At 44.1% G+C, this 27743-nt stretch overlaps 1 protein-coding gene across 1 annotated transcript in view; it reads left to right on the forward strand.

Annotated features, from left to right (window-relative positions):
* Nucleotides 1–27118, forward strand: part of LOC129392532 (neuronal acetylcholine receptor subunit alpha-7-like) — a 98529-nt gene extending 71411 nt beyond the window's left edge. The window contains exons 4-5 of the mRNA XM_055088163.1: nt 7686–7795; nt 26649–27118. Coding sequence (XP_054944138.1) covers nt 7686–7795; nt 26649–26685 — 147 coding nt within the window. The 3' untranslated portion in view covers nt 26686–27118. The remainder of the gene's footprint in view (nt 1–7685; nt 7796–26648) is intronic.
* The last annotated feature ends 625 nt before the right edge of the window (nt 27119–27743 follow it).

The following is a 27743-nucleotide window of genomic DNA, read 5'->3' on the forward strand; positions in this document are numbered from 1 at the left end:
CAATCCTACTACTGGGCATATACCCAGAGAAAACCATAATTCAAAAAGACACATGCACCCCAATGTTCATTGCAGCACTATTTACAATAGCCAGGTCATGGAAGCAACCTAAATGCCCATTGACAGATGAATGGATAAAGAAGATATGGTACATATATACAATGGACTATTACTCAGCCATAAAAAGGAACGAAATTGGGTCATTTGTAGAGACGTGGATGGATCTAGAGACTGTCATACAGAGTGAAGTAAGTCAGAAAGAGAAAAACAAATATCGTATATTAACGCATATATGTGGAACCTCAGAAAATGGTACAGATGAACTGGTTTGCATGGCAGAAACTGAGACACAGATGTAGAGAACAAACATATGGACACCAAGGGGGGAAAGCGGTGTGGTGGTGGTGGTGGTGATGTGATGAATTGGGAGATTGGGATTGACGTATACACTGACGCATATAAAATGGTTGACTAATAAGAACCTGCTGTATAAAAAAAGGAAAAAAAAGAAAAAAGATGGGGCTTTATTTAAAATTCATTAATGTATTCATAGATGACATTTTTATTGCTAAAATGGAGACATTGATACAGATTTCACTATCAATTCTATAACTTTTTAAAGTAGATGTAGTAACATGTATAGTTGAGAGTGAAAGGCACTTTGTAACAACAGGTTTACTCAGTTCCTTGAACTTCTTACAGATTATATGCCAAAAATAATAGAGTTTTCATCAAGGTGTATCAGTGGACAACTTGATTAGTTTCTCCTTCAATTTTGCTGAAAACAAAGAATTAAAAGAATTAAGACGTATCTGACCTTTGAAAGTATTTGTCACCCAAATTTTTAACAAAATTGACATAGACACTGGTATTTTGAATGGACTTTTTCTTGCTTTTTGGGTCAGTGTCCCTAGGTAAGAGTTGAGAAAAGGGAAATAGGTCTTTATTTGTGAAGTGGGAGGGGGATACTTCAACATGGAGGCAAAGGATGCTCCCAGGCAATTCTTGGGCAGGTGAGTTTTAGTTGGATACAAGTGGACATTGAGGGATAGAAAACAGGAAATGGATTTACTTCACACTGTCTGCTGTTTGTCCCAGGGGTACCCTTAGCTACGCCGCAGACCCCTTGCAGAACTTTCCTGTAGTGAATAAAGTAGGAACCTTTGAGAGTCTTCCCTGCAGGATTTAAAGCAACATTCTTCAGTGTGTGGATCCCACCTGCACACCTGTGCCCACCGACTCCAGCTTCCCTCCTTTTGCCAGGGCTACAGGGTCTGTGTTCCCCTGGAAGCCAGCTCTTCCTCAGTGGACTTGGTCCTGTCTCCTGGCACCTGCTGAGAGCTGGGCTTTCACAACTGCCCCTATCACCTGGAGCATCATAATAGTGTCTGTGAGGCACTTATTAGCATACAGACATGATGCAGTCTGTCCCCATAAACCTGCCCGGTGACTCCCTGGTTCCTCTTAACCTTTATGGCAAGGCTCCCCTTAGCAGTGCCCCCCTGTCCTACTGTCCTCAATCTCTCCACTTGAATTCTCACTTAAACTCACCTTCATCTGGCTGTGTGTAAGCGAAGCACTAACCCCCAGGTTACTACATATTATGAGTAATGTTTTTACCCAATTTTTTTTGATGAGAATTTTCAACTATACCAAGAAGTTGAATTTATAGCACGCACCCATATACCTGCCTCCTGGATTCTATAATTAGCAGTTTACTGTACTTGCTTTATCCCATATTTGGGAATCTATTCATCTAGTTTATTTTTAAATGCAGCTCAAAGTAGAATAGTGGACAGTGGTGCCCTTTCACCCACACATTTCATGGAGATCTCAAGAGTTCCGAGGGTTTTTTTTTCTTTCTTTCAAGGTAAAGTATTTGCATACAATGCAATGCACAGATCCTAAGGATGTATCTGTCAATGAATTGCCAGTAATGCCTTCAGGTCTGCAGCCCCGCCCCTATCCCCTGCATTCAGGGCTGTCCTATAAGGTATAGCTCTGGGAATCCTGGGGCATAATGCAAATGCTTCCTTTTTTACATAAAACTGCTTGTTTCCCAAGTCCTCTAAAGTGCAGAGCTGTTGTGGACATTTTTCTCATGGCGAGAGAGACACACCGAATTTGCCCCTGGCATGTCAGGTCATGTTTCCCTGAGTCTCTGTTTCTTAACCCTCAGTAAGTGATTGATCTTCAGCAATGTATATTATTTGGTGTTTTTTACAAGGGTGTTGGTTTCCAGGAAAAATGTAACTGGATTATTACTTAACTGCATTGAGTTCAGATTCTCCATAAATAAACATCCTTGCTTTGGAGGATGACACCAGAGGCCTCTAAATTTCTTTCAAGCACAGTGTATTTCTAATTAAGACTTGCATTTGCAGAGGCATCTGTAGCTTTGTTTGTTTTAAAACTCACTTTTTTATCTCATGTACCTATTCAACGAATCTTTTCGAGCACCTGCTTTGTGGAAAGCATTGAACTAGGCCACGTAAAGGGGGCCCAGTTTGCTTAAAAGACATCTGATCACTCAGGAAGTTCCCAGGGTTTTAGGAGCTCTGTGCCAGGAACCAAGGAAAAAGACCAAATATATTTCTTATTATACCATACTGTATTTTGCAAGTAGAGACCCAGTTTCTACTTGCAAACCACTTCCAATCTGGCTGTGTAATTTACACTCTAAAAAAGGTTCAAATATCAAGACCAAGTACCTCCCTAGAGAATTGGCAGGAGGCAGGCTGGCTGTGTAGACCGTGGAGTTGGCAGGTGGGAGAAATCTCTGCTTTACAGAAACGGGAGGGAAAGGAGGAAAGGCACAGACTCTTCTGAATGTGATGATCAGGGAGCCCAAGTGTTTCTAGGTGTGACTTTGCTAATTAGTGCTTCTTTCCAGGTGTCCACCTTGTGGAAAACAAGTTGGGTGTCTTTGTAGCGCATGCCCTTATAAAGCTGGGTGGCACATTTTTCTGGCACCTGTAGCTCATGGAGCAGCTGTAACAGTAGCTCTCAGCTGAATTTTAAGGAATCACAAGTATCTTGGATTTAGAGCAGACCTTAAAAGTTATCTAACCTCTGCCCCACCCAGTGTTTCCATCTGGAGAGCCATGGCATTCCTATTGTGGCCATAGCATGGCCATGGGGAACTCAGATGTCACCCCGACAGGCCTTGGAAGCTGCCCCAGAGCCATGAGTAAGACGACCACCTTGATTCCTGCTCTTTGTGTTCTCCCAACTGGTGACCAGCCTGGCCTGCCCCAGCTATGGGGACCAACAAGAAGTGAGACTCCATGCTGAAGACGGTCAAGGCCAGAGTCCCCAGGGAGGGAGGGCAGAAATGTGGACAGGAGGGGACAGAGGACCCAGGAAATTGCTCTCAGCAATTGGTTTTTCTCTCCTCTCATTTCATGTTGCTGAATTCCTGTTCTGAAAACCTGAATCCACATAATCTTTTCTCTAGGTATTTAAACTCTGAGGTCAATATTATACAAATGATGGATTTTCTATACATTCAAAAAGAGAGGCAGAGGAAACATTCTCTTTGACCTACAATTTGTTGATTGTGTTTTCCTTTCTCTTACCTGCCCTTGATTTGTAGGACTTTCCAGTTATTTAGATAACCTAAAGGAAGAGAAAGTGTCTGATCTTTCTGTTTACCTCTATATTCATAGGAGGAAGCAGTTAGTGTATTTTCTCTGCAGATTAGTTTTATCATTTGGGGAGGCCTGTCAGACATAATCTGATTTAATCTATGAGAAGAAACGACAGAAGCCATTTCAGTTTCTAAAGAGACATTTGAGCCATCCAGAGACTTGTAGTTGCTTTACAAAAAAATCTGTTGTCTTTAATTTTGGAATTTTGACCATTCTTCTGGTTTCAGGTTTCCCATCCTTCTTATGCTTATTTTTTACCTCCTAATTCTAATTATGGAATGAATAGCATCATAGAATATTAGATTCTAAACCATATTTATTTCTAAAATGCTTACCTTCTTCATTTCTGCATTCTTTATCATTTTTCTCTGACAAATAGAAATGCCATACGTTATACTCATAGATGAGAGGTCGGTGGCTTGCTTAGGGCCATAAGAGTAACCCACGGTTAAGGGTGGTGTTTCAATCACTGTGTCCCACTGAGAGAAGAAAGTTTTAGGGCAGAAGGAAGGAGGAGGCCCACTCTCTTCCTCTGAGATCAAAACAGTTGACGAGAAGAATGTTCAGAGCATGTGTGTGTGAGGTGTTTCCTGACACCAGGCGCTTGGCGTCTGCCCATCCAGTAGCTGGTTCTGTGATTCTCGGGACTCGACCTTGGTGTCCAGCAGTTCAGTTTTATTCTGAGTTAGCGTCCAGTCCCTCGAGGTAAGGGCTCAGTCCCACAAACTGCCCCCACTTGAGACACAAACTGCAGATGGGGGAGCCAGTCAACACACACTTCTGTCCAGCTGAGTTCAAATTCGGACGTTCCCACCACACCCCGCTTGGATACAGTATTTTCCTAGAACAGCTCCTGGAACTCAAGAGAAACCTTCATCTATGTTTCCAATTTATTATAAAGGATGCAGCTCATGCACAGCTGAAGGAGGAGATGCCAGGGCACGTATGAGGGGAGGAGTGGAACTTCTGTACCCCCACCCCCGTCACTGTGTCCCTGCACCTTGATGTGGTCACCAGCCTTTTTTTTTTTTCCTGCTCCAACAGCATCGTTTGTTTATTTATTTATTTATTATTAATTTTTATTGGAGTATAGTTGCTTTACAATGTCAGCCTTATTGTTCAGAGTTTCATAACCCAGTCTCCAGCCTCTCGTCTCTTCCCAGAGATAGGGGTGGGTTGGGGCTAAGGGTTCCCACCCTCCAATGCAGGGTTGGTCTTTCCGGTGACCAGAGGCATTCTGCTGGCCTGAGGCTGACTAGGGGCCCCACCCTAAGCCAGCTCATTAAAATAAAAAATATGCTTAAAAGACATCTGATCACTCAGGAAGTTCCCAGGGTTTTAGGAGCTCTGTGCCAGGAACCAAGGAAAAAGACCAAATATATTTCTTATTATACCATACTGTATTTTTTTTTAATGAAGTAAACTTTCCCTTTCTTCTCTTTCATTCACTTGCTCTCACTCTCTGGTTTCTTTCTTTCTTGCATTAAATATTTCCATGCAAATGTGCGCACACACATTTAAAAAGAGTTTCCTGTGGGCCCAAGGCAGGTTGTAATAGGGCCAGTTCTCAGACCCCTGAAAGAGTGGGATTCTTACTGTGCATTTTAGATCAAGGGCCCCTTCCTCCCCTGTGTTTCCCCTTAAGCATCCCATGTAATCTTATCTTGATGACTTAATGAGAAGGAATCACACAGAAATAGGGAGAGAATGCAAAGTGCAGCCTCTTCTGATGGGAAGCTCTGGGAGGTTTGGCGTTTCTAGGTTCATGCCTGTTTCCAGGTGCCCACGTGTGGAAGCCGTGCCAGCTGCTGTCTGTGCACAGATTTTGCTCAGTGCCTCTGCCTTCCCGGGCCTTGCAATCTGAGTGGGCAGTCAGTGCTTTGGAGGATAGAAACTCCCCCCGCTCAACTTGTTTATGGGCCCTTTTCCACATCCATTCTTAAGAAATCTTCATGAAAACCCAGGACAACGCAGCACTAAGGTTCCTGCTCCATCCACCTCCTGACACTGAGCTAGCCCTTGCTCTCTCCACCTTTGGCTGCAGCTCAGTTATTACAGCTCTCATGTCCTCTGAGATTTTCTGAAAGGGAGGGACCCCTATTCCTTTTAAAGCCATCATTTATCACGTGCCTCCCAGGGCCTTGTGACTTACCTGCTGTGACACTATCTCATTGCGTCCTTACAGCGCCTGATGAGGTGTGACACATACGAGCAAACTGCAGCACAGAGAGGGTGGTTTACCTGCTAGAGCTCACACAGTTCTTCTCTGCCAGAGCCTTGGTACGAACCCGCCTGTCTGATTCCAAAGCTCCCGGTAGTCCCCCTTTCTGCCATGAGGGTGGGAAAGACCCAGCTTGGCTTTGGACTAAGGAAGAGCCCCAGAAGGGCAGTGCCTTCAGGGATGATGAGCAGCCCATCTTGTTGGGGTGCAGAATCTGCCTGTGCAGACAGATTGGATGGGAAGAACCAACCACGGTAGAGCCCAGGAGTCACCTAGCTTGAAGTCAAATAATGCCGTTCTGTCCTGCAAAACCGCTTGGACAGGTCTGGCCCTTTCTGGGTGCTGTGCTGTCCTGTCACAGCAGGGTGAGGGTGGGAGAGACCCTCCCCAGCTGCACATGTCTAATTAGAAACATCGGCCAGGTGGGTCTCTATCCTAAATGCCCCAGATGATACTTCAGCACGTTAGGTATCAATACACCCTCCTTTTCATGGTCCATGGCTGTGAAATGCTGTTACTTTCCTGCATATTCCTTCTTGTCTGACTTCAGGTAGTCCCAGAACTGGGATGCTTGCCTGCCCTTTCCAGAGGATGGTGGGATCTCTGGGACATGCCCTTTGACCCCTGCTGCAAGTTTCAGTAGCTCTAGACCCACAGCCCCTTGGCTGCAATTCTCAAATCTCAGCAACTCTGAACATGACAGGGTTTTTTGTTTGTTTTTGTTTTTATAACTTTACATCAAACTGATATTGATATGCATTTATTTTCTCAGTAAAAATATGCATGTTTTGCTGCAGAAATAATGATTGATTATAGGGAGTTGTCCCTGGACCAGCTTGGGGTGTTGCATCACATACCTTTTTAAATCTGAGAAAGTTTGAGCTCCAGAGCAGGTGGCCCCAGGGGGACTGAATACAGGATGGGGGCCTTTACTGGGTCTGCTCTGATTATGCACACCTGTAGGAGCTGGTGAGTCCAAACCCAGCAGCCCTGCGGTCCTGGCTGGGTGGTGCTGGTTGTCCAGCAGTGCAGGTGGGGTCCTACCTGGGCAGTCTTTACAGAGCTAGTGGACCCCAGGTAGCTCTGGGGTGCATAGTTCTGGGGCAGGGGACCCCAGACATGGGCCTTCATCTCACAAAGATCCCTCAAGAGCCAATTTCAGGCCTAGCCCCAAAGAGATGCACCTGTGTTCACGTGTTTATAAATATTTCCTGTACCCTTATGTGCCGATTCATTGTTTTACTGCCAACACCCATGTTTGCATTTTTGAGTTGTGGTGTCAGAAGCACTATTCCTACATGAAAATAATAATTCAAATCCAAAAACAGGGCCTTAGAAATTTCTGAGAGGTACCCCTGCAGCTGCATGAAGTTGTTTCATGGAAATAAATATTCTTCATTTTTCCAGCTAGGTTCTTGTTCTAATTGAAATAATGAATTTATTTGTCCCAAGTGTCTTTACAATGGAAAACTCTGAAAGCAAAACAGTTCTTCATTTGGCTAGGAAAAAACCCATCTGCTATGGGAGGGGAAGGCTTGGGGGCATTGAGTGAACTGGAATTAACTTTAATGCTACCCTCTGACTGTGGTCATGGTGACAGCAGGATCTTAAATGTGATTTTTTTGCTATTCATGGTCATTTTGTAAGGGGTTATTTAATTCCCAGTTTCCATATATTTTACAGATAGCAACTCAATTATGTAAATAAGTGTCTGGAACTCCTTTTGGTTTTGAACTTATCTAATAATCTCTTATAAGATATATTAGCAGGCAAGGAAGCAAAGTGCTGCTAATTCCGCCCTCTGTGTTTGTCAGTCTTGGATAGATCACTATTTACAGTGGAATATGTCAGAGTATCCAGGCGTGAAGACGGTTCGTTTCCCAGATGGCCAGATTTGGAAGCCAGACATTCTCCTCTACAACAGGTAAGCACAGTGGACAAAGGAAAAATATGAGTTTATTTTTGGACGTGTTTAACAATCAAGCATATTTGAGTATTTTATAGCAATGCCAGTACATTACCTGTAATTTGGGACTGTGGATCCCCACGAGGCTTTGTAGGAAGCAGCTCTGTCCCATGTCCAGCGTTCTCTGTCCTGGCACGCAGGCCTGCAGCGCCCAGCACACTGCCCCCGATGGCCATGTCCACAGGGATGTGCATTACAGGTGTGTAGGTACTTGTGTGCATGTTGGCACTGAGACATTTTTGCATGTGGCCATACCTTTGCCCCTGAATGACAGCAGTTACAGTCACAGCACGAGAAGTTGCTGGTCAACGGGACGCATGGCTGGAGTCCACTTTCTGGACCAAGGTCCTCATTTGATGCACTGTCCTTTGGGCATTGGGAGAGCCCTGTGGGGCAGCTGAGCACAGGAGTCTGTCCTCTCTAGCCACACTCAGAAGCTTGTACCTGACAGAAGAAAGGCAGATAGCAGTCATGTTCTAATAAATGTAGTCCTTCTTCTCAGGTCAGGAAAGGAAGGATTCATCAGTCATCCAAAACTGTCTGATTTGTAGAGTGGAAGCCCGGAAGGCAGATATCCAGGTAGGGTAAATTTCTAGAAGCATTAAATTATTTGCTAAACTACATAGTCAAGAAAGGGAACCCAGCGCCTTTCTTTCTAATAAGGCTTAGGATGTGATAACCAGCTTAATATACAAGAAAGATATTTCCTAGCGATGGCTGCTGCCTCTGGTCCCACCTGGACAAAAAGGAAGCCGAGTACCTTCCTGACTCAGGAAACAGTGCTGCCATCGGCCACTGCCCACGGTCATCCCCCCGGGACCAGCTGATGTGTTTGTCCTGCACTGGCTCCTTCCAGAAGGCTGGGTATTCCCAGTCTTGTTTTCCCTTTTAATTCTTTTTCTTTCTTACTGACATCACATTTCATTTGAATCATTGGGCCTGTCTCTAGAAGACTACACCTCTTCTGATTTGCTGCCACTCTTCAGTTTCTTAAATTAGTTCAGGCAGCTGAGCTTTGAAAGATGTGTCAGGTCAGAGTAAGTGATCCCAACTGAGTAGAAGCACGGGAGTTCCCATGCCTTCTCCTTGGCTCATCTGTTTCCTGCGGGGGGGCTATGTTAGTTGCCCAGGGCTTCCAGAACAAAATACCACAGACTGGGTGACTTAAACAACAGAAATTTATTTTCTCAGAGAAATTTATTTTCTCTTGGAGGCTGGAAGTCCCAGATCCAGGTGTCTGCAGGGTTGGTTTCTCCTGAGGCCTCTCTTCTTTGCTTGCAGATGGCCACCTTCTCCCTATGTCCTCACAAGGTCTTCCCTCTGTGTGTATCTGTGTCCTCAACTCTTCTTATAAAGACATTAGTCATGTTGGATTAGGGCCTATTCTAGTGACCTCATTTTAACTTAGTTACCTCTTTAAAGACTATCTCCAAATACAGTTTCACTCAGAGATACTTGGGCATGTGGATTAGGACTTCAACCAATGACTTTTGGGGAAACACAATTCAGCGTATTACAGGGGCATTGCCACTGACTGCTTAAGGACAAAGTGTTAGGATTGAACAAGTCTGGGTGTAAATCTTAACCGTAATGTTTACTATGTCTGTAAGTCTCAGATTCCTCCTTTGCCCAGTGGGGGAAATGCCAACCTCGCAGAGTTTTGAAGGATGACTGCAGATGTACATAGCATGCTTGGGTGGTACTTGGCAAAGAGTAAACATTCACTAATGGCAGTCGTGTGCTCACAGGCCTGATGATGAGGATTTCTGCTTCAAGTAAGACAGGTTTGACAATTTAAAAAAGAAATGCCAATAATGTTTTTCATTATTCCCAATTCAGTTTTTTTTAACTGAAATCAAGAATAAATATTATAATATGGTAGAATCTTAAGAATGAGGCTTTAAGAGATGGGTCTTATGGCTTATCTGTAAGACCTTAAACCCCGATAAATAAAATGTTTGGAGTTCCAAATATTTTGGCTAATGAAGAGTTACCAAGTATTCTATACATACCTGAATTTCAAGGAGCAAAGATACAGCCGTCTCTGTCTGATGGATGACACCAGGGACCCGGCCTCCAGGAATAATGCATCCCCTTCTTCCTCTCCTGTATCCCCTGGAGCTCCAAATAACCATCTTCCTCCTGCCTCTCAGTCCCGTATCCCTATTGAATGAGTCCACCAGCCTCTGTCACAGGATCTGTAGAGGCTGCCTCCTCTTCTGCGTTAGTTTTCTTCTGAGAAATGAGATATAGGATTTTTTTACCTGAAGTAACTGCTAACTATATGGCTGCGCGTCCACGTGAGCACAGCGAGGGGTAAGCAGGTTACGGAAGATATTGAAGCCAGTCGTAGACACAGCGCCCGTTATCTTTTGCTGCTTAACAAATTAACAAATGACCCTGAGCTTAGTGGCTTAAGGAAAAAACACAGCGCAGTTTATTTCTCGCCATGCTGTGGGCTGGCTGGGCCCGCGTGGCTGCTTGTCTGCTCCGTGAGATGCTGGCGGAAGCCGACGGGCCGGGGCTCAGATGAGCTGGGATGTGGGGATGCACCGCCAGGGCTGGCAATGGTGGTGATGGTGCCGTAGGTGGGGGCTTAGCCGGGGCTGCACCTGTGCCAGCTCGGCTGTCTCCTCCCTCCCCGAGGGTCTTCCACGTGGCCTGGCGATGCAGGAGAGGAAGAAAGTGGGGGCTCCGGGGCCCTTAGGGACTGAGCGTGAGAAAGCAGACCAGCCCTTTACCTGGTCCTGTTGGGCAGAGTAGATCTGGGCGCAGCCTGGAGGAGGGAGGAGAAATCAGCTGTCCACTTATCCAGGGCACCAGGGAGGGAGGCGGGGAGGCTGCCCTAGGGAGACCAGCTGTCCAGGCTGAGAGGGGACAATGATGACACAGGAAGGTTAGAGTAAAGACTGGGAGGAGTGGAAGGACCAAAACAGATGTGCATAATGAAGGAGCACTTAGCTCAGGGCGCCCTGTGGGGCTAGGAGGAGGGGGAGACGCAGGCTGAGCCCGTTACCCCTGCCTCCGTGGGCTAGCCTGCCTCTGCTTGCCACTCCTTCTGCCCCAGGTGTGTTTGGGCCCCCCGCCACCCCCTACCCCGCAGCCTCCTCTTCCACCTGCTGTCCGTCAGCTCAGGGATGTGCCCCGACTCCCACTGTTGACACGTGCCCCCTCTCGGCATGGGACAGTCACCCTTCTCTCTGCCCCCAGACCTCAACTCGACACCCCTTTGACTCCAGACACCTCTCTCTGTCACGTGATCTCCTAGAAGGGCGTTCCTGTGCCCAGTAGCACGCAGGTTCTGCCCCCTCTCCTGGGCACCTGAAAAGCCCCTAACTAATATTTGTGCACAGATGAGATGGAAGCACGGAGGGAGGGTACAGGTGTGAGGAGGAGGAGCAAAGGGGATGATCTTTGTGATGCCAGTGCCGCTAAGGACAGCAAGGGAAGAAAGGAAGGAGAGAAATCATGTGGGCAGCCTGGAAAATGTGAGACTGGGTGACTGAGTCCAGAAACTGACACAGGAAGTAGCAAAAACAGGCCTGAATTTAGTAAGATCCTAACCTTCCGATACTATTCTGTTATGGGGGATTTTGAGAGATGTTGAACTTGATACTTTCCACCAGCCAGAGGGTCTCAGAATGGTATGTTTCCTCAGTGGGCGCATGTGATAGTTCATTATGTGTGTGTGGTGGGGCTGGGCGCGCTTCCTTGAGGAGGGAACGTGCCATCCTTCTGTGTGAGCCCTGGTTTGGAAGGGAGCATTGATTCAGGTCAGGGGAAACATCACCAACATGTAGGTTACATTTCTCCTTCTATTCCAGCTCAATTTTGTAGTCCAAGTGCGAGCCCCACATAGTTTCTGAGGTAGAATACGTTTTCTGTGCTTTGAAGAGGCTGGGTCACTGCAAAACAGCCATCTCTGCATCATTTCTGGGATGCACTGCTTTAGTTCCCTGAGGGATGGTGAACAAGTTACCATTGCTGGCCAGCTGGCTGGGTGGCTCTGAGGAGAGGATGGGCACTGATAATACCATCCCTGCTAGATGCTGAGCCCAGTGGTTTCTTGGTTACTTTGTTCTGCTTTACTTTAAGCTTGCAGTTCAAGGATTTGTCTGAACACAATCTTGCTCAAAATGAGTAGCAATTGTGGATGGCTTGTTACGATTTCCTCCCCTTTTTTGGTTTTATCTTCTGTATGATTACGCTCATTGATGTTCTAGAATAGGGGATACAAATCAATAAAATGGTTGCCTCTGGGAGGGGCATTTGACTGGAAAGGGGCATGAGGGAACTTTCTGAGGTAATGGGAGTGTCTGTATCTTGACTTCATGGTGATTATGGTCACATGAATGTAATCTGCATCAAAATTCAATGAACCAGGACCTCCCTGGCAGTGCAGTGGTTAAGAATCCGCCTGCCAGTGCAGGGGACACGGATTCGATCCCTGGGCCAGTAAGGTCCCACATGCTGCAGAGCACCTAAGCCTGTGTGCCACAACTACTGAGCCTGCACTCTAGAGCCTGCGAGCCACAACTACTGAAGCCTGCGTGCCTAGAGCCCATGCTCTGCAACAAGAGAAGCCACCTCAATGAGAAGCCCGTGCACTGCAACGAAGAGTATCCTCCGCTCGCCACAACTAGAGAAAGCCCACACACAGCAATGAAGACCCAACACAGACAAAAAAAAAAAAAAAAAAAAAAAAAATTCAGTGAACCACACACCAAAAATCTGTGCTTTCTTCTTGTAAATTATAGATCAATTTGAAACGTGTAATAGTTGACAGATGGGTCACAAATAAAGAGAAGATCAGTGAACTGGAAGACACATTTAAGTCATTTACACAGAATGTAGCAAAGGGATGCAAAAAGATGAAAAATAAGAGAAATGTTGCGACTTGGAAAATAGAGTGAGATGTCCTTAAAATGTTTAATTGGAGTCCGAGATAGAACTAATAGAGAAAATGAGGGAAAAGCAGTGTTTAAAGAAATAATGGCTGGGAATTTTCCAGAAATTATAAAAAATACGAATCATCAGGTAAAGGAACCCCAACCAATCCTAACTGGGACAAATGGTATTTATTGCAGTTCCTGTCTTTACAGAACTAATCACTCCAAAATTTAAAGTAAGAATCCTTGTGACTTCTCCCCATCACTGTGGGTCAGGGGTTTGGGGAGGGGTCCAGCCCAGTGCTCTGACTCCAGGTCTCGTGAAGTTTCAGCCCAGTGCTGGCTGGGGCAGCAGTCAGCAAGGAGCCTGACTGGGGCATCCCAACAACCCAGATGGCTGGCAAGTTGATTTTGGCCCTCAGTTGGGAGCCTTAATTCTTATGCACATGGGCTTCTTAATGGCTTGCATGTCCTCCTGGTGTGGTGGCTGGCTTCCCTCAGAATGAGTCATGCAAGAGACTGACCAGGGAAAAGCTACAGTGCCTGTGGGCGGAATGAAAGGCCTGGCTGGTATCAGCATCGCTTTTCACAGGAAAGCCTGAGCTCCAGCAACGTCTTGGCCACCCCTGCACTGTGCAACCATGGTGGCTGCCTCAGCCTCTCCAGGCTTCTCAGTTCTTGAGCTGTTTCTTCAGAAAATCCCATGACAATAATGGAATCTTTGTTGAAGAATGTAATTTGCTGATGTTTTTGTTGGCTCTGTATTTTTAGGACGGCATGGGGTGTCAACCATCTCTTTCTCACAGGCTGTGCAAAACCACATTTGCACGTCTGCAGGCTCCTGTCTGGCTCTGAGGCTGCAGTCCTCTGGCTCCAGCCCTCTTTCTGTCACATGTTCCCCTGACCCTGTGGCTGATGGCAGACCCTGGGGAGAGGGCAGTACATACAGTGTGATCCAGCCCGAGAGGGCTTGTAATTGTGCTGATCAGTGAGTCACCAGTGAAATAGAATTTATTCTCTTCCCAAGTGTCTGAAAGTCCCTTAGAAATCAAGACAAGGATTCAAGTTCACATTGTCTGAGAGAGGACGTGAGACCAGGGAGGGAGGGAAACCAATACAGGATGCGACAAAAAGCTACTGCTGTGGGCCACAGGGCCCATTCCCACCGGGGACGTCGGGGGTGTTTATCTGCCAACCGCCTTCTGTCCTAGATTGACAGCTGCTTCCAGGGGTATCCTTCTGTTTGCCTGTCCCATGCACAAACCAGAGCCTCAGTCAGGGCTGCCAATTCTTGGCATGGGCAACTGTCAGGGCCTCAGGCATGGACAGAACAGCTGTCAGCATGGTCAGCTCAGTGCAGGTGAGTGGCCCACTGAAGTTCCAGGCGTTTTCACCTTGGCCTGTTTGGAGGTCCAATCCCAGCTCCTGGGGGCAGGGCAGCAGTGATGTGAGTGGTGGGAAAACATCTTGGGACTCAGGCAAAGTGGAGGAAGCAGGCAGGTGGCAAAGGTAACAGAGACCAGCTGGGACCTGCATCCTTGTGAGTGGCAATTGCTCCCCTGGGCAGCATGCGCTGTCATGGTATCACAATGGTCCACGTGTGGGATGGGATCTTAGGGAGTGAATCTGTTCGACTCAGTGCTGTCGCTGCTACTGGCTCCACAAGGAGGTTCCCAGGTTGATGCTCCCAGGCCCATCACACAGCCGTGGCTGGTCTGGGGGTGGGGGTCAGGTCAGGAGGCATCACTGAAAGGACATCCGTGGCAGCTCTTGTTACGGCAGGAAACTCCAGTTGAGCAAAGGTGATTTTCAGCTTTGGATCTTAGAGAAGGAGGCTTTAGGGTGTGCTGTGATAGCATCTGCATTATCAAATCTTCTGACCTAATCTGGAGGGAGGCTGTTTGTAGATAAGGTGAGGTGAGAAGAGGGCAGAGCAGTTCTTAGGAAGTGAGTGGAACCTGCCAACTTTGTCCATCCAAACCTCCCCCTTCTGACGCCTGCCACTGTTGATGTTTGTTTTTCGTTTGTCTCTTCACTCAGCTAATATTTAATGAAGGCTTACATGCTGTTATCACAGGATAACAGGATCTGAGGATCTGAGGATCTGTCCTTCTAGGATCTGAGGATCTGAGGATCTGTCCTTCTAGGATCTGAGGACATCGCAGCGATCAAGATGGACAGCCCTCTAGAGGAAGGGAGAGAGGGAGGGGAGAGCATGCATCAGGCTTTTGGGGCTTTGAGAATTGGGGAGAGAGCCTCACATGCGCTGGAGCCAGAGGTGGGGTGTGAGACCAGCAGAATGGCTCGAGGGAGGCTGTGGAAGAAGTCAGAGCATCAGGGAGGCAAATGCTCTTGGCAGAAAGAACAGGTGCACAGGCCTGTCAGGAAAGGTTGTGAAAGGCTTTGAAATGCAAAACATCATCATCATAAAATAAATACAATGGTGAAGGAGAGAAAGATGAGTGGGAGTCTATGACATCTCCCTGTGAGGCCACCTGCACCGTCTAGGTTATCAGATGCTCTAGGAGACTCCGTAGGGCATGGTCTTTGAACGACCTTTCACCTTTGTAACTTCTAGAACCGGTAGTGGTGGAGATGATTCCAGTCCATAGAGAAGCAAATGGATTCTGTCTGGTGGACTCTTCTGTGAATAGATGGGATCAGCATTCCTGGTCACCAGTGTCCATGTCTGCTCTTTGGATGCTCCTCAGAATTGGTCTTTGATGCCTTGCTGTGTCCCTCATTAACTAATGACTTAAAAAAACACCTTTGACACATGTTCATTTTATATTTGTGTAAGTATCATGATTTTATCTTTTTAAAATGTATCTTTTTTTGATCACCCTGAGGCGGGAACTTGTCATCTAGATCTGTCCTTGCAGCAGAAGGGGCCAGAGTGGCAGGAGTAGCAGGGGAGAGGCTCAGAGACACTGGGGGTGCCGCCCAAGTCTCCCAGGTCTTGGCTTTTACTTTGAATGAGACAGGAGAGCCTCTGAGCCTCTTGGTAGAATTGCATTTCCTTTTTTGCTCTGAATAACTGTCAAAATCCTAATTCATATTCTCCTTTTGACTTGCTAGCAGCTGATTCCCATCCCATGGTTATTTGTCTGGAAGTTATTATCTGTTCTTCTCTGCTTGTACACTCCTCCCAGCTTACGGCAGTGGATGTGTTTTACCTCTCATTTCCTCCAGCATCTTGGTAAAATCAGGGGACAGAGGGCACGTGGACATGCGTCCTCCTTCAGCTGCTGGGATCCCAGAGACCCGGCTGCCTCATACTGACTTGGAGCCCAGCCTTTCTGCACAGCATGGACTGTCACTAGCCGACCTTTAATGCCCCTGCTTTGCTCCACTCTTTCTGCAAAGGGCTGGGTGGCTCCAAAGTCTGTGTTAGCATCCACATTTCTCAGGGCAGGAAACTGGTGCCTGGAGAAGTTCAGCCACTTGCCCGAGGTTACCCAGCAGGGCATGCTTGACTCAGGAGTGTGATGTACTTGCCTCTAGCTGTGCTTTTAGAGCTCTTGTGTTTTATTTTTCTACAAGTTAGACAAAGTGGAATCACTCCTCTCGCTCCCTGAGAATCAACTCCACTTTCAGACCTTCTCTGGCCACTCTGTCTCAGCCTTTTTTTCTTGCACTCTGGAAGGAGTGAGCCTGTCTCCTCCCAATTTCAGAGCCGCTGGTGGATTTTTCATACATCGCTTCTTGCTGATCTTTCCTCAGCATCCGACAACCGAATTTTCCTTGACCAAATCCCTTGCCAGCCAGCGTGGAATGACAAAATGCAAACTGCTGGGCGAGAGTTGGAGCAGAATTTCAAACAGAGAGCTGGGTGCTGCAGCCAGCTGAGTTTTCTAGGGATAGCTGTGTATCCAGGGCTGCCCGGGTAAGACTCTCTTCCTACCTGTGGCGCTAGGCCAGCCCACGGAGTCCCCCACACCCTGCACCCTGATGGCTGCAAGACCCATCCAGCCCAAGAGCTTGGCTTTGGGAGATGAGCTTATTGATCTTCGTGATGTCAGACATGGAGCCAACTCAGCTGTAAGGGTCTGTGTAGTAAATACGTGAGACAGGAATTCAATGGGGGAGTTCAGTCATCCTCAGGAGCCTCCTAAGGGAAGGGAGAGGCCAAGGTCAGCCCTCACGCTGACCCCTCCTCAGCCTGCCGTGGGGTGCCTGTGGGATCTCCACTGCCTACCCAGGCTGTGGGCCATCTGTACAGAGACTGACAGGGACAAGACATGGGGGCAGGGTGCTGGTCCTCCCCCGAAGCCCCCGGGACTTCAGCTGTGCAGGGGCTGGGTCAAGCTGAGTGTGCCTATGGCATGCATCAAAATCTGCAGGAACTGGGCTGTGGGGCAGGGTCTCTGGGCCGGTGTGCAGCCGATGCTGTCTGTGCAGCTCAGGGGAATCTTCTGAGGACACACCTTCACTGCCCTTGAGGCATTTGTAATCAGTTACACATCACTTCATCCTGGTGGGCTGATCTGATCTGATTCCTGATTGCAGTGAAGCCATGTGGAATTACTCTCCCTCACTCGCAATTAAGGAAACTGTTTCTGAGACACAGGACCAAGGCCTTGACTCCCAAACCTTTGACTTTTCCCAGCACTTGACAGTCTTGTCATGGGTGTAAGACAGGGGCTCAGAAGATAATCTTACAGAACAGATGATGTGAGTCAGGGGTCGGGCAAGATCTGGAGGAGAGAGACCCTCATCCAGTGGCGGGGGGAGAAGTTGTTCCTGGGAAGGGGGCCAGACTGGACCTGTCTGCCAGGAGCAGTCCTGGTGCAGCTGTTAACTGTGCCTCTCTCACTTCTAAGAATGGCCCAGCTTAGATAATAATGTATGTGGTCCTCTCACTTAGGACAAGTGGCTACAGGGAGACAACAGTTAAATGAAGACCTGGAAGCAAACAGGATAGGCCACCTCAGGGGGAAACATTAGGTGAGGCCGTGGCACAGAGCTCTTAGGGGGGGACCGTGGATGACAGTCTTGGAAGGGAACAAATGTTACAGGACCCCCAAAACATTGTTTTTATTTAATTCAAGGGAGGGGGTAAAGAACAAGATAATAGGCCAGGATGAAGTACAGTAAGGCATTCAGACCAGTCCAGCTGGGCTTCTCCTCCAGGACTCTGCCCTTGATGTCCAGTGCAGTTGTTGCCTCTGGGATGCTGTGGGCCTCAGAGGACTTGGTGTTTCTCAGCATTACATCACGTGCAAATCCAGTTTAACACTCAGGTTCCTCCCCTCTGGCCAGCGAGCTCCATCAAAGGGACCACGTTCTATTCACATCTTTGATTCCTAAAAGTGAATGTGGCAAACAGCACATGGAAGGCATCAAATTAGAGTGACTGGATGCAGTGTTGGGGGCTGTGACCCTGGTACAGTAGGGAATCCCTGGGAGGCCTTAGTGCTTGGCACTCACAGCTCTGGATTAAGAGATCCATTCCCAACAGCAATAAATAAAAAATAAGTGAACTCCAGTTGTTTGGGGCAGGGGTGAGGGGTATGGGTCATAAAATGCAAATATCTAGAGTTTATCATTCTCTTTTATCCTTCACTTCCCCTATCTATCATGAAGGATTATCCAATTTAAACTACTCAAGTTATCTTTTAGCATGATTTATGGTCTTTTATTGAAGATAAACTATACCTTCTTAATCAGATCTTTTTGTTACTCTCATTATGTATCACTGTGGCTTTGGGTTCCATACCGGAAGATTACACATGCATTCTATTCTAGTTTGTTCTCATGCTTTTTGCTTTTCTAATGCTTTTTGCTTTTCATTTTGTGGGTTTTTTTTTTACTTAAATGTTTTTAATGGTGCAAGGTAAGGGTCTAACTTTACTTTTCTTTAAAGGATAGAAAATGGTTCTAACATGATGTACTAAACAGTCTGTCATTTTCCCTCCTGAATTGAAATGGGATAGTTGTATTCATTTATTCAGTATCAGTAGCTTACTTAGTGCTAAGGAGAGAAACAAAAAGAGACATATATTTTGAATATCATGCAGAAATATTAAAATATCCAAAATATAGGGAAAACCTTTAGAAGCTCTCAAAGTCAAAAATTACAGTAACAAGAAACAAATTTGGCTTAGTTAATAAGATCTTACTCAAATATTAGAGGGAAATTATTATTATTTTTTAACATCTTTATTGGAGTATAATGGCTTTACATTGTTGTGTTAGTTGCTGCTGTATAACAAAGTGAATCAGCTTTACATACACATATATCCCCATATCTCCTCCCTCACGCGCCTCCCTCCCTCCCTGCCCATCCCACCCAAGCCAAGCCGCTAACCTTTTGAAAGAACCTTTTGTTCCAGGCCAGCTTCAGCTGTTTGGGTGGGAAACTTGCTTCTGCCTGCCTCCAAACACGGCCTGGGACCCAGCTTCCGGAAGCCGTTCTGCAGGGCTGGGTGTGGGCAGGCTCACATCATTTAGGGCCCGTTTGCTGTGCACCTGCAGGGTTAGGGCCCAGTTCTGGGCACCATGGGGCCAGACGGACACAACATAACCCAGGCCCTCCAAGTCCTTGCTGCCTGGAGGGACAAGGCTGGCACCCGAAAAGCAGGGGGTGGGCACTCTTAGGAAGGGGATATCTGCAGGGAGATGGGGCACATCTCTCTGGGGCAAGGGAGGTGTCCCTTTGTGGAGGAGGTGACAGTTAGCAGGGCTCTGAGCGTTATGTGGGAAGGGTTGCAGCAGGCAGCAAGAACGAAGCAGGCGAAGGCTAGCAGAGGGGTTTTTGCAGGGAAGGGCTCCTCGAGGCGCGGTTGGAAGGAAGGTGCCGGCACGTGGAAGAGGACTGGGGGAGGTGAGGTGGAAGGCAGTGGGGGAAGGGCTTGGGCATCTCTGCTTTCTCTTCCTTCCTCCAGGCAGGTCCCTCTCTCTCCATCCACGCTCCTTGCCCTGCTTCCTGGGTCCCCTTCCTCTTTAGGGCCCGTGCCTGCAGAATGGAAATAATACCCGGGCCCTCTAACCTGTGGAGCTGTCTGCGGTTTGCCAGGCATTTTTATGGCCTCAGCCCTTATTGCAACGACTCTTTGAGGTGGTTATTGTTATCCCCATCACGGGATGACACACCCAAGGCTCAGAGGTAGAAAGCAATTTGCCAAAGGTCACACAGCGCAGGTGGCAGAGGGGGCCTGACACCCAGGTGTTCTGACTCATTGTCCATTCCCTGTCGACGTTTCTGAGAAAACAGTCAATATCCGCCACATCCAAATCCTTTTCAGATATTCATGGCCACAGTTCAATCTCTGGGAGCGGAGACTCCATTTATTCTGGGTTTTTGGCCGTGATACGAATAGTGGAGGTGGCAGGAATTATGACCTCTCAGTCATTGTTTTGTTTTTGTTGTTGTTGTTATTGCTGGTATCGCAGGAAAAAGGAAGTGACCTTTACCAAATGTCAAATGCTTTATATAGTTCATCTCATTCAGTTCTCACAGCAATCTGTAATAGAAGGAGGTGTCTTCATACCCGTTTTACAGGTGGGGAAACTGAGGCTCAGAGACGTGAGCAACCGGTAAGCGACAGCAACTGGATTTGAATCCCAGGCTCCCTGACTTCAGAGCCCACGTTCTCTCAGTTGTTCCACAGCTGTCCTTTCCCTGTTGATACTGTCCTCGAGAGTCAGTAGAAGTCCCACCAAACAATGGGTGATTGTTTGTGGAGGCTGAAGTCAAAAATTACAGTAACAAGAAACAAATTTGGCTTAGTTAATAAGATCTTACTCAAATATTAGAGGGAAATTATTATTATTTTTTAACATCTTTATTGGAGTATAATGGCTTTACATTGTTGTGTTAGTTGCTGCTGTATAACAAAGTGAATCAGCTTTACATACACATATATCCCCATATCCCCCCCACTCTTGCGTCTCCCTCCCACCCTCCCTATCCCAGCCTTCTAGGTGGAAACAGAGCACCAAGCTGATCTCCCTGTACTGTGCGGCTGCTTCCCACTAGCTATCTATTTTACATTTGGTAGTGTATATATGTCAGTGCTACTCTCTCACTTCATCCCAGCTTCCCCTTCCCCCTCCCTGTGTCCTCAAGTCCATTCTCTACCTCTGCATCTTTATTCCTATCCTGCCCCTAAGTTCTTCATAACCATTTTTTTTTTAGATTCCATATATATGTGTTAGCATACAGTATTTGTTTTTCTCTTTCTGACTTAGTTCACTCGTATGACAGACTCTGGATCCATCCACCTCACGACAAAATAACTCAATTTCGTTTCTTTTTATGGCTGAGTAATATTCTATTGTATATATGTGCCACACCTTCTTTATCCATTCATCTGTCGATGGACACTTAGGTTGCTTCCATGTCCCGGCTATTGTAAATAGTGCTACAATGAATATTGTGGTATATGTCTCTTTATGAATTTTGGTCTTTTCAGGGTATATGCCCAGTAGTGGGATTTCTGGGTCATATGGTAGTTCTGTATTTAGTTTTTTAAGGAAATTCCATACTGTTCTCCATAGTGGCTGTATCAATTTACATTCCCACCAACAGTGGGAATGTTTTTGTTTGTTTTATTTGTTTTTATTTCCATTTCTCTAGGAGGTGGGTCAAAAAGGATCTTGCTGTGATTTATATCATAGAGTGTTCTGCCTATGTTTTTCTCTAAGAGTTTGATAGTGTCTGGCCTTACATTTAGGTCCTTAGTCCATTTTGAGTTTATTTTTGTGTACGGTGTTAGGGAGTGTTCTAATTTCATTCTTTTACATGTAGCTTTCCAGCTTTCCCAGCACCACTTATTGAAGCTGTCTTTTCTCCATTGTATATTCTTTTCTCCTTTATCAAAGATAAGGTGAGCATATGTGCATGGGTTTATTTCTGGGCTTTTTATCCTGTTCCATTGATCTATATTTCTGTTCTTGTGCCAATACCATACTGTCTTTTTTTAAAAAAAAATTAGTTAATTTATTTATTTTTGCCTTAGGTAGGTTTATTCCTAGGTATTTTATTCCTTTTGTTGCAGTGTTAAATGGGAGTGTTTCCTTAATTTCTCTTTCAGAGTTTCATCATCATTAGTGTACAGGAATGCCAGAGATTTCTGTGCATTAATTTTGTATCCTGCTACTTTACCAAATTCATTGATTAGCTCTAGTAGTTTTCTGTTAGCACCTTTAGGATTCTTTATGTATAGTATCATGTCATCTGCAAACAGTGACAGTTTTACTTCTTTTCCGATTTGGAAGTTGGGGAAAGCGAGGGCCACTTTTCATTGCGGTGCTCAGGCCTCTCACTATTGCTGCATCTCTTGTTGCGGAGCACAAGCTCCAGACGTGCAGGCTCAGTAGTTGTGGCTCACGGGCCAGTTGCTCCGCGGCATGTGGGATCTTACCAGACCAGGGCTCGAACCTGTGTCCCCTGCATTGGCAGGCAGATTCTCAACCACTGTGCCACCAGGGAAGCCCCATACTGTCTGGATTACTGTAGCTTTGCAGTATAGTATGAAGTCCGGGAGCCTGATTCCTCCAGCGCCATTTTTCTTTCTCAAGATTGCTTTGGCTATTCAGGGCCTTTTGTGTTTCCATACAAATTGTGAAATTTTTTGTTCTAGCTCTGTGAAAAATGCCATTGGTAGTTTGATAGGGATGACATTGAATCTGTAGATTGCTTTGGGTAGTATAGGCATTTTCACAATGTTCATTCTTCCAATCCAAGAACATGGTATATCTCTCCATCTGTTTGTATCATCTTTAATTTCTTTCATCAGTGTCTTACAGTTTTCTGCATACAGGTCTTTTGTCTCCTTAGGTAGGTTTATTCCTAGGTATTTTATTCTTTTTGCTGCAGTGGTAAATGGGAATGTTTCCTTAATTTCTCTTTCAGATTTTTCATCATTAGTGTATGGGATTTTGTATCCTGCTACTTTACCAAATTCATTGATTAGCTCTAGTAGTTTTCTGTTAGCACCTTTAGGATTCTTTATGTATAGTATCATGTCATCTGCAAACAGTGACAGTTTTACTTCTTTTCCTATTTGAATTCCTTGTATTTCTTTTTCACCTCTGATTGCTGTGGCTAAAACTTCCAAAACTATGTTGAATAATAGTGGTGAGAGTGGGCATCCTTGTCTTTTTCCTGACCTTAGTGGAAATGTTTTCAGTTTTTCACCAGTGAGAACGATATTGGCCCTGGGTTTGTCATATATGGCCTTTATTACATTGAGTTAAGTTCCCTCTATGCCTACTTTCTGCAGAGTTTTTATCATAAATGGGTGTTGAACTTTGTCAGAAGCTTTTTCTGCATCTATTGAGATGATCATATGGTTTTTCTCCTTCATTTTGTTAGAATGGTATATCACATTGATTGATTTGCATATATTGAAGAATCCTTGCCTTCCTGGGATAAACCCCACTTGGTCATGGTGTGTGATCCTTTTAATGTGCTGCTGGATTCTGTTTGCTAGTATTCTGTTGAGGATTTTTGCATCTATGTTTATCACTGCAGTGTCAGTTGTTACTTCTCCTTTTTCATTTCTAATTCTATTGATGTGGGTCTTCTCCATTTTTTTCTTAATGAGTCTGGCTAATTGTTTATCAATTTTGTTTATCTTCTCAAAGAACCAGCTTTTAGTTTTATTGATCTTTGCTATCGTTTCCTTCATTCCTTTTTCATTTATTTCTGATCTGATCTTTATGATTTCTTTCCTTCTGTTAACTTTGGGTTTTTGTGTTCTTCTCTCTCTTAAATGCTTTAGGTGTAAGGTTAGGTTGTTTATTTGAGATATTTCTTGTTTCTTGAGGTAGGATTGTATTGCTGTAAACTTCTCTTTTAGAGCTACTTGTGCTGCATCACATAGGATTTGGGCTGTCGTGTTTTTATTTTCATTTGTTCCTAGGTATTATTTGATTTCCTCTTTGATTTCTTCAGTGATCTCTTGCTTATTAAGTAGCAAATTGTTTAGCCTCCATGTGTTTGTATTTTTTATAGTTTTTTTCCTGTAATTGATATCTAGTCTCACAGTGTTGTGGTTGGAAAAGATACTTGATACAATTTCAATTTTTTAAAATTTACCAAGGCTTGATTTGTGACCCAGGGTATGCTCTATTCTAGAGAATGTTCCATGAGCACTTGAGAAGAAAGTGTATTCTGTTTTTTTGGGTGGAATGTCCTATAAATATCAATTAAGTTCATCTTGTTCAATGTATCATTTAAAGCTTGTGTTTCCTTATTTATCTTCATTTTAGTTGATCTGTCCATTGGGGAAAGTGGAGTGTTGACGTCCCCTACTATGATTGTGTTACTGTCGATTTCCCCTTTTATGGCTGTTAGCATTTGCCTTATGTATTGAGGTGCTCCTATGTTGGGTGCATAAATATTGACAATTGTTATATCTTCTTCTTGGATTGATCCCTTGATCATTATGTAGTGTCCTTTTTTGTCTCTTGTAATAGTCTTTATTTTAAAGTTTATTTTGTCTGGTATGAGAATTGCTACTCCAGCTCTCTTTTGATTTCCATTTGCATAGAATATATTTTTCCTTTACATTTAAGGTAATTATCCATATGTATGTTCCTATTAGCATTTTCTTAATTGTTTTGGGTTTGTTATTGTAGGTCTTTTCCTTCTCTTGTGTTTCCTGCCTAGAGAAGTGCCTTTAGCATTTGTTGTAGAGCTGCTTTGGTGGTGCTGAATTCTCTTAAACAGTTATGCACCCAACACAGGAGCACCTCAATACATAAGGCAAATAATAATATCTAGTGTATTCCAAAATGTAGATATCACATGGCTTCTGTTCTCTCATCACAAAGTTCTAAAAGTGGAATTTATCAACAAAGGGATTGTAATACAGTAATATGTATATATGTATGTATAATGTCCACTTAATTTTTTTTAAAAAAAACACTCTTAAATTAATCTTGGCTATAGGAACTTTTAAGAAATGTATTTTAAAGAATGAATGAATGACAATGAGTATGAACACATCAAGACCAGAGAAAGATGTCAAAGTTGTGTCTAAAGATAAGAAAAGAAAGAAGTTTGAAATTTGATTAATTAATTCTATACCTCAAAAAGTTAGCAAATGCATATCAGAATAAACTGAAAGAAACTAGGAGGAATTAGTAAAGACATAACAGAAATGATTTTTAAAAGGCATAAAACAACACACATTTAAAAAAAAGAAAATTCAAAACTAAAATCTAGTTCTTTGAAAACGTCAAAAAAGTGAATGAAAGAACATATGTATAAATTGAATATCTGGTTGAAATGGGTGCTTTTTGAGGGAAATAAAAATTACTAAATATACCTAAAAAGTAGAAAATCAGAATAGACTTAAAAATACATGAAAATAGAAAAAGTAGGCAAATATATACATTTAAAAGTTACATTTTTACCTTTGAATTTTACATCTTCAAAGAATAGATAAATATACATTATATAAATTGTTCTAGAACATGATAAAAGATAGGAGATTTATAAAGCTAACACATATTAAACATGACAAAGATGTCTGAATAGAAGAGAACTATTGACAAATCTTACGTGTAAATATGAATGCAGATACCCTAAAAGAATACCGACAGATGAATTCCAGCAGCGCACTAAGTGAAAAATACCAAATAATTTTTATCCCAGGTAGGCAAGGATGGATTAACTTGGTAGATTTACTAATGCTAGTCACGATAATTTGTATCCATGTTAAAGAAGGAAACAAATTAACAGAGACAGAAAAAATATTAAATTCAGCTCTAATTCTTGATGTAACACATTATAAACCAAGACTAGAAGAAAACTTTCATAATTGAATAAATACGATCCACAAGAAAACTGCAGTAAACATAAACTAATAGTTGAGAAGTTAGATCCACATCCAAGTCAGACATAAGGCAAAGATGCCAGATATCCCTCCTGTCAGCAGTTTGCTGGAGGGTGTAGCCAGAGCATGACAAGAAAAAATTAAAAATAAGAGATTTAAATATAGCAGGAAGACACAACACTGCTGTTACTTCTAGTTGATTATTGACTTAAAAATAGAATCTGCTGACAAACTTGTAGCTAAATAGAGTTGAGCAAGGAAGACGAGATAATAGCTGAGCTACACATCAGTGACTAACAGAGAAGCAAAATGGAAAACAAGATCTCATTTACAATAGTGAGCATAACTGTGAAATACTGAGGGATAAATCTGGGACAAATGCACCAGCCCATGAGAGCTGAATTTAACAATTATTCTGTCTCTGTTAAGATTATGTCTTTGCTTCCTTGTCTAATATGTAGTGAATTGCGTTAGTAAGTCTACCGGTTTCATCCACCTTTGCCTATCCAGGATAAAAACTCACCAAAGCATCTGAAAGAGTGTGCAACCAGAAGCGCCATTGCTGTGGGGGACCAGGTTCCGGGACCAGGGTCTAGAACTGCTCTGCCCCCATGTAAGCCATGTCTGCAGTCCTTCTGCACCAGGTCAGAGGGTTCATTAGGAGACATTTAATGGGCTTTAAAAACTCACAGGCTTCTCAGAGGTTTCTTTGGTGTGGTCCTCTGAGTCCTTGCAACCCATGTGGGTACTCTCAATCTTCCTGCTCATTTTGACTTTTCTGATTTGATTTTCTGGCTTCTGCTCTGCCTAAGAAACTTCCAAGTACTTGTTAGCAATGGGGGCTTCATCTCTACCTCTCGCAGGGTGCGATACAGCAGGTGTGGAGTACAGCTGAGGAATCTGCTACAAGTGGCCCATGGACCAAACTTTGAAAGACTCTAACCTGCTGGGCACAAATACCAACTTACATATCTTTAATTAGGTGGAAACTAGGAGGAATTTGGGGGGTTTGATGTCATGAATTTCAGCCCATACAATAACCTTATAGGAGGAATTTGGGGGGTTTGATGTCATGAATTTCAGCCCATATAATAACCTTAATTAAATTCTTGTCTCCCTCTTGCTGTCCAGAGAGAGAGACCAACTGAATGATGAAGAATGCTCATGACATTGGTGGCCTATGGCAAAAGAACAAATGGGAACTTGATTCTAACCATCTGAGTGCTTCTCACTGGTACTTACCTAGGTATTCTCATTTCCCAGGGTGCATTAATGCTTTAGGGAATTATTACAGGATTCCTTATGCATTTTGTAATCAACAGGCAGGATATGTTATGGCTATAACATAGTTCCTTTGATGTTCTCAGTAAGCGGAACATAGGATGGGTTCCATTTTATAGACTTCCAGTGGGTGCCTTTAAAGGCTTGTGGCAGGTGGCATCTGGGTTTGAAGGTGACAGTTCTTCCTGACCTTCCAGTGGACATTGTCACATTCTTTTTATCTTGGCTTTGTTGACCCTTTTACCTCATTTATTGTGAAAGCCAACTTCAGATTGAGAGGAAAAAAAAAAAAAGTCTTCATGGTTCAAAAGAGCAGTATCATTGGCCATTACAAAGTCAAATTGCTTCATTTTTATCCTCCCTTCCCTAAACAGCTAAATGTCATTTTATATATCTTCTGTCAGTCCATCCATTTAATACATTTTGATGTGGTTATACTGACTGCATTTTTCAGTAATTATAAACATTTTCTATGTTTCTATGGGCACTTTCTAATTATAATTTTAATGGTAACATAAGATTCCATTGAGATGATGTATTTTAATTGACCATTGTTGGATATTTGGTGTCTTAATTTAAAAAAAAAAATTCTAAAATGGATGACTAATAACCTGCTTTATAAAAAAGTAAATAAAATAAAATTCAAAAAAAATAAAGTGCTTATTAAGAATATTAAAAAACAAAAAAAAATTTCTACTTTTTATTTTGAAATAATTATAGATTCACAAAAAAACTTAAAAAAATGTACAGGGAGGTACTTCTTCCTATCCTTCCCAATCTTCCCCATTGGTAACATTTTAAATAAGTCCAGTAAAATGTCATAACCAAGAAATTGACATTGGTACAATCCACAGAGTTTATTCAGGTTTCACCCATTTTACATATGTGCATTTGTGTGTGTGCATAATTCTAAGCAATTTCATCACATGTGTAGATTTGTGTAAC

Source organism: Physeter macrocephalus, chromosome 11 (genome assembly GCF_002837175.3).
Source record: "Physeter macrocephalus isolate SW-GA chromosome 11, ASM283717v5, whole genome shotgun sequence".
Lineage (NCBI taxonomy): Eukaryota > Metazoa > Chordata > Mammalia > Artiodactyla > Physeteridae > Physeter > Physeter macrocephalus.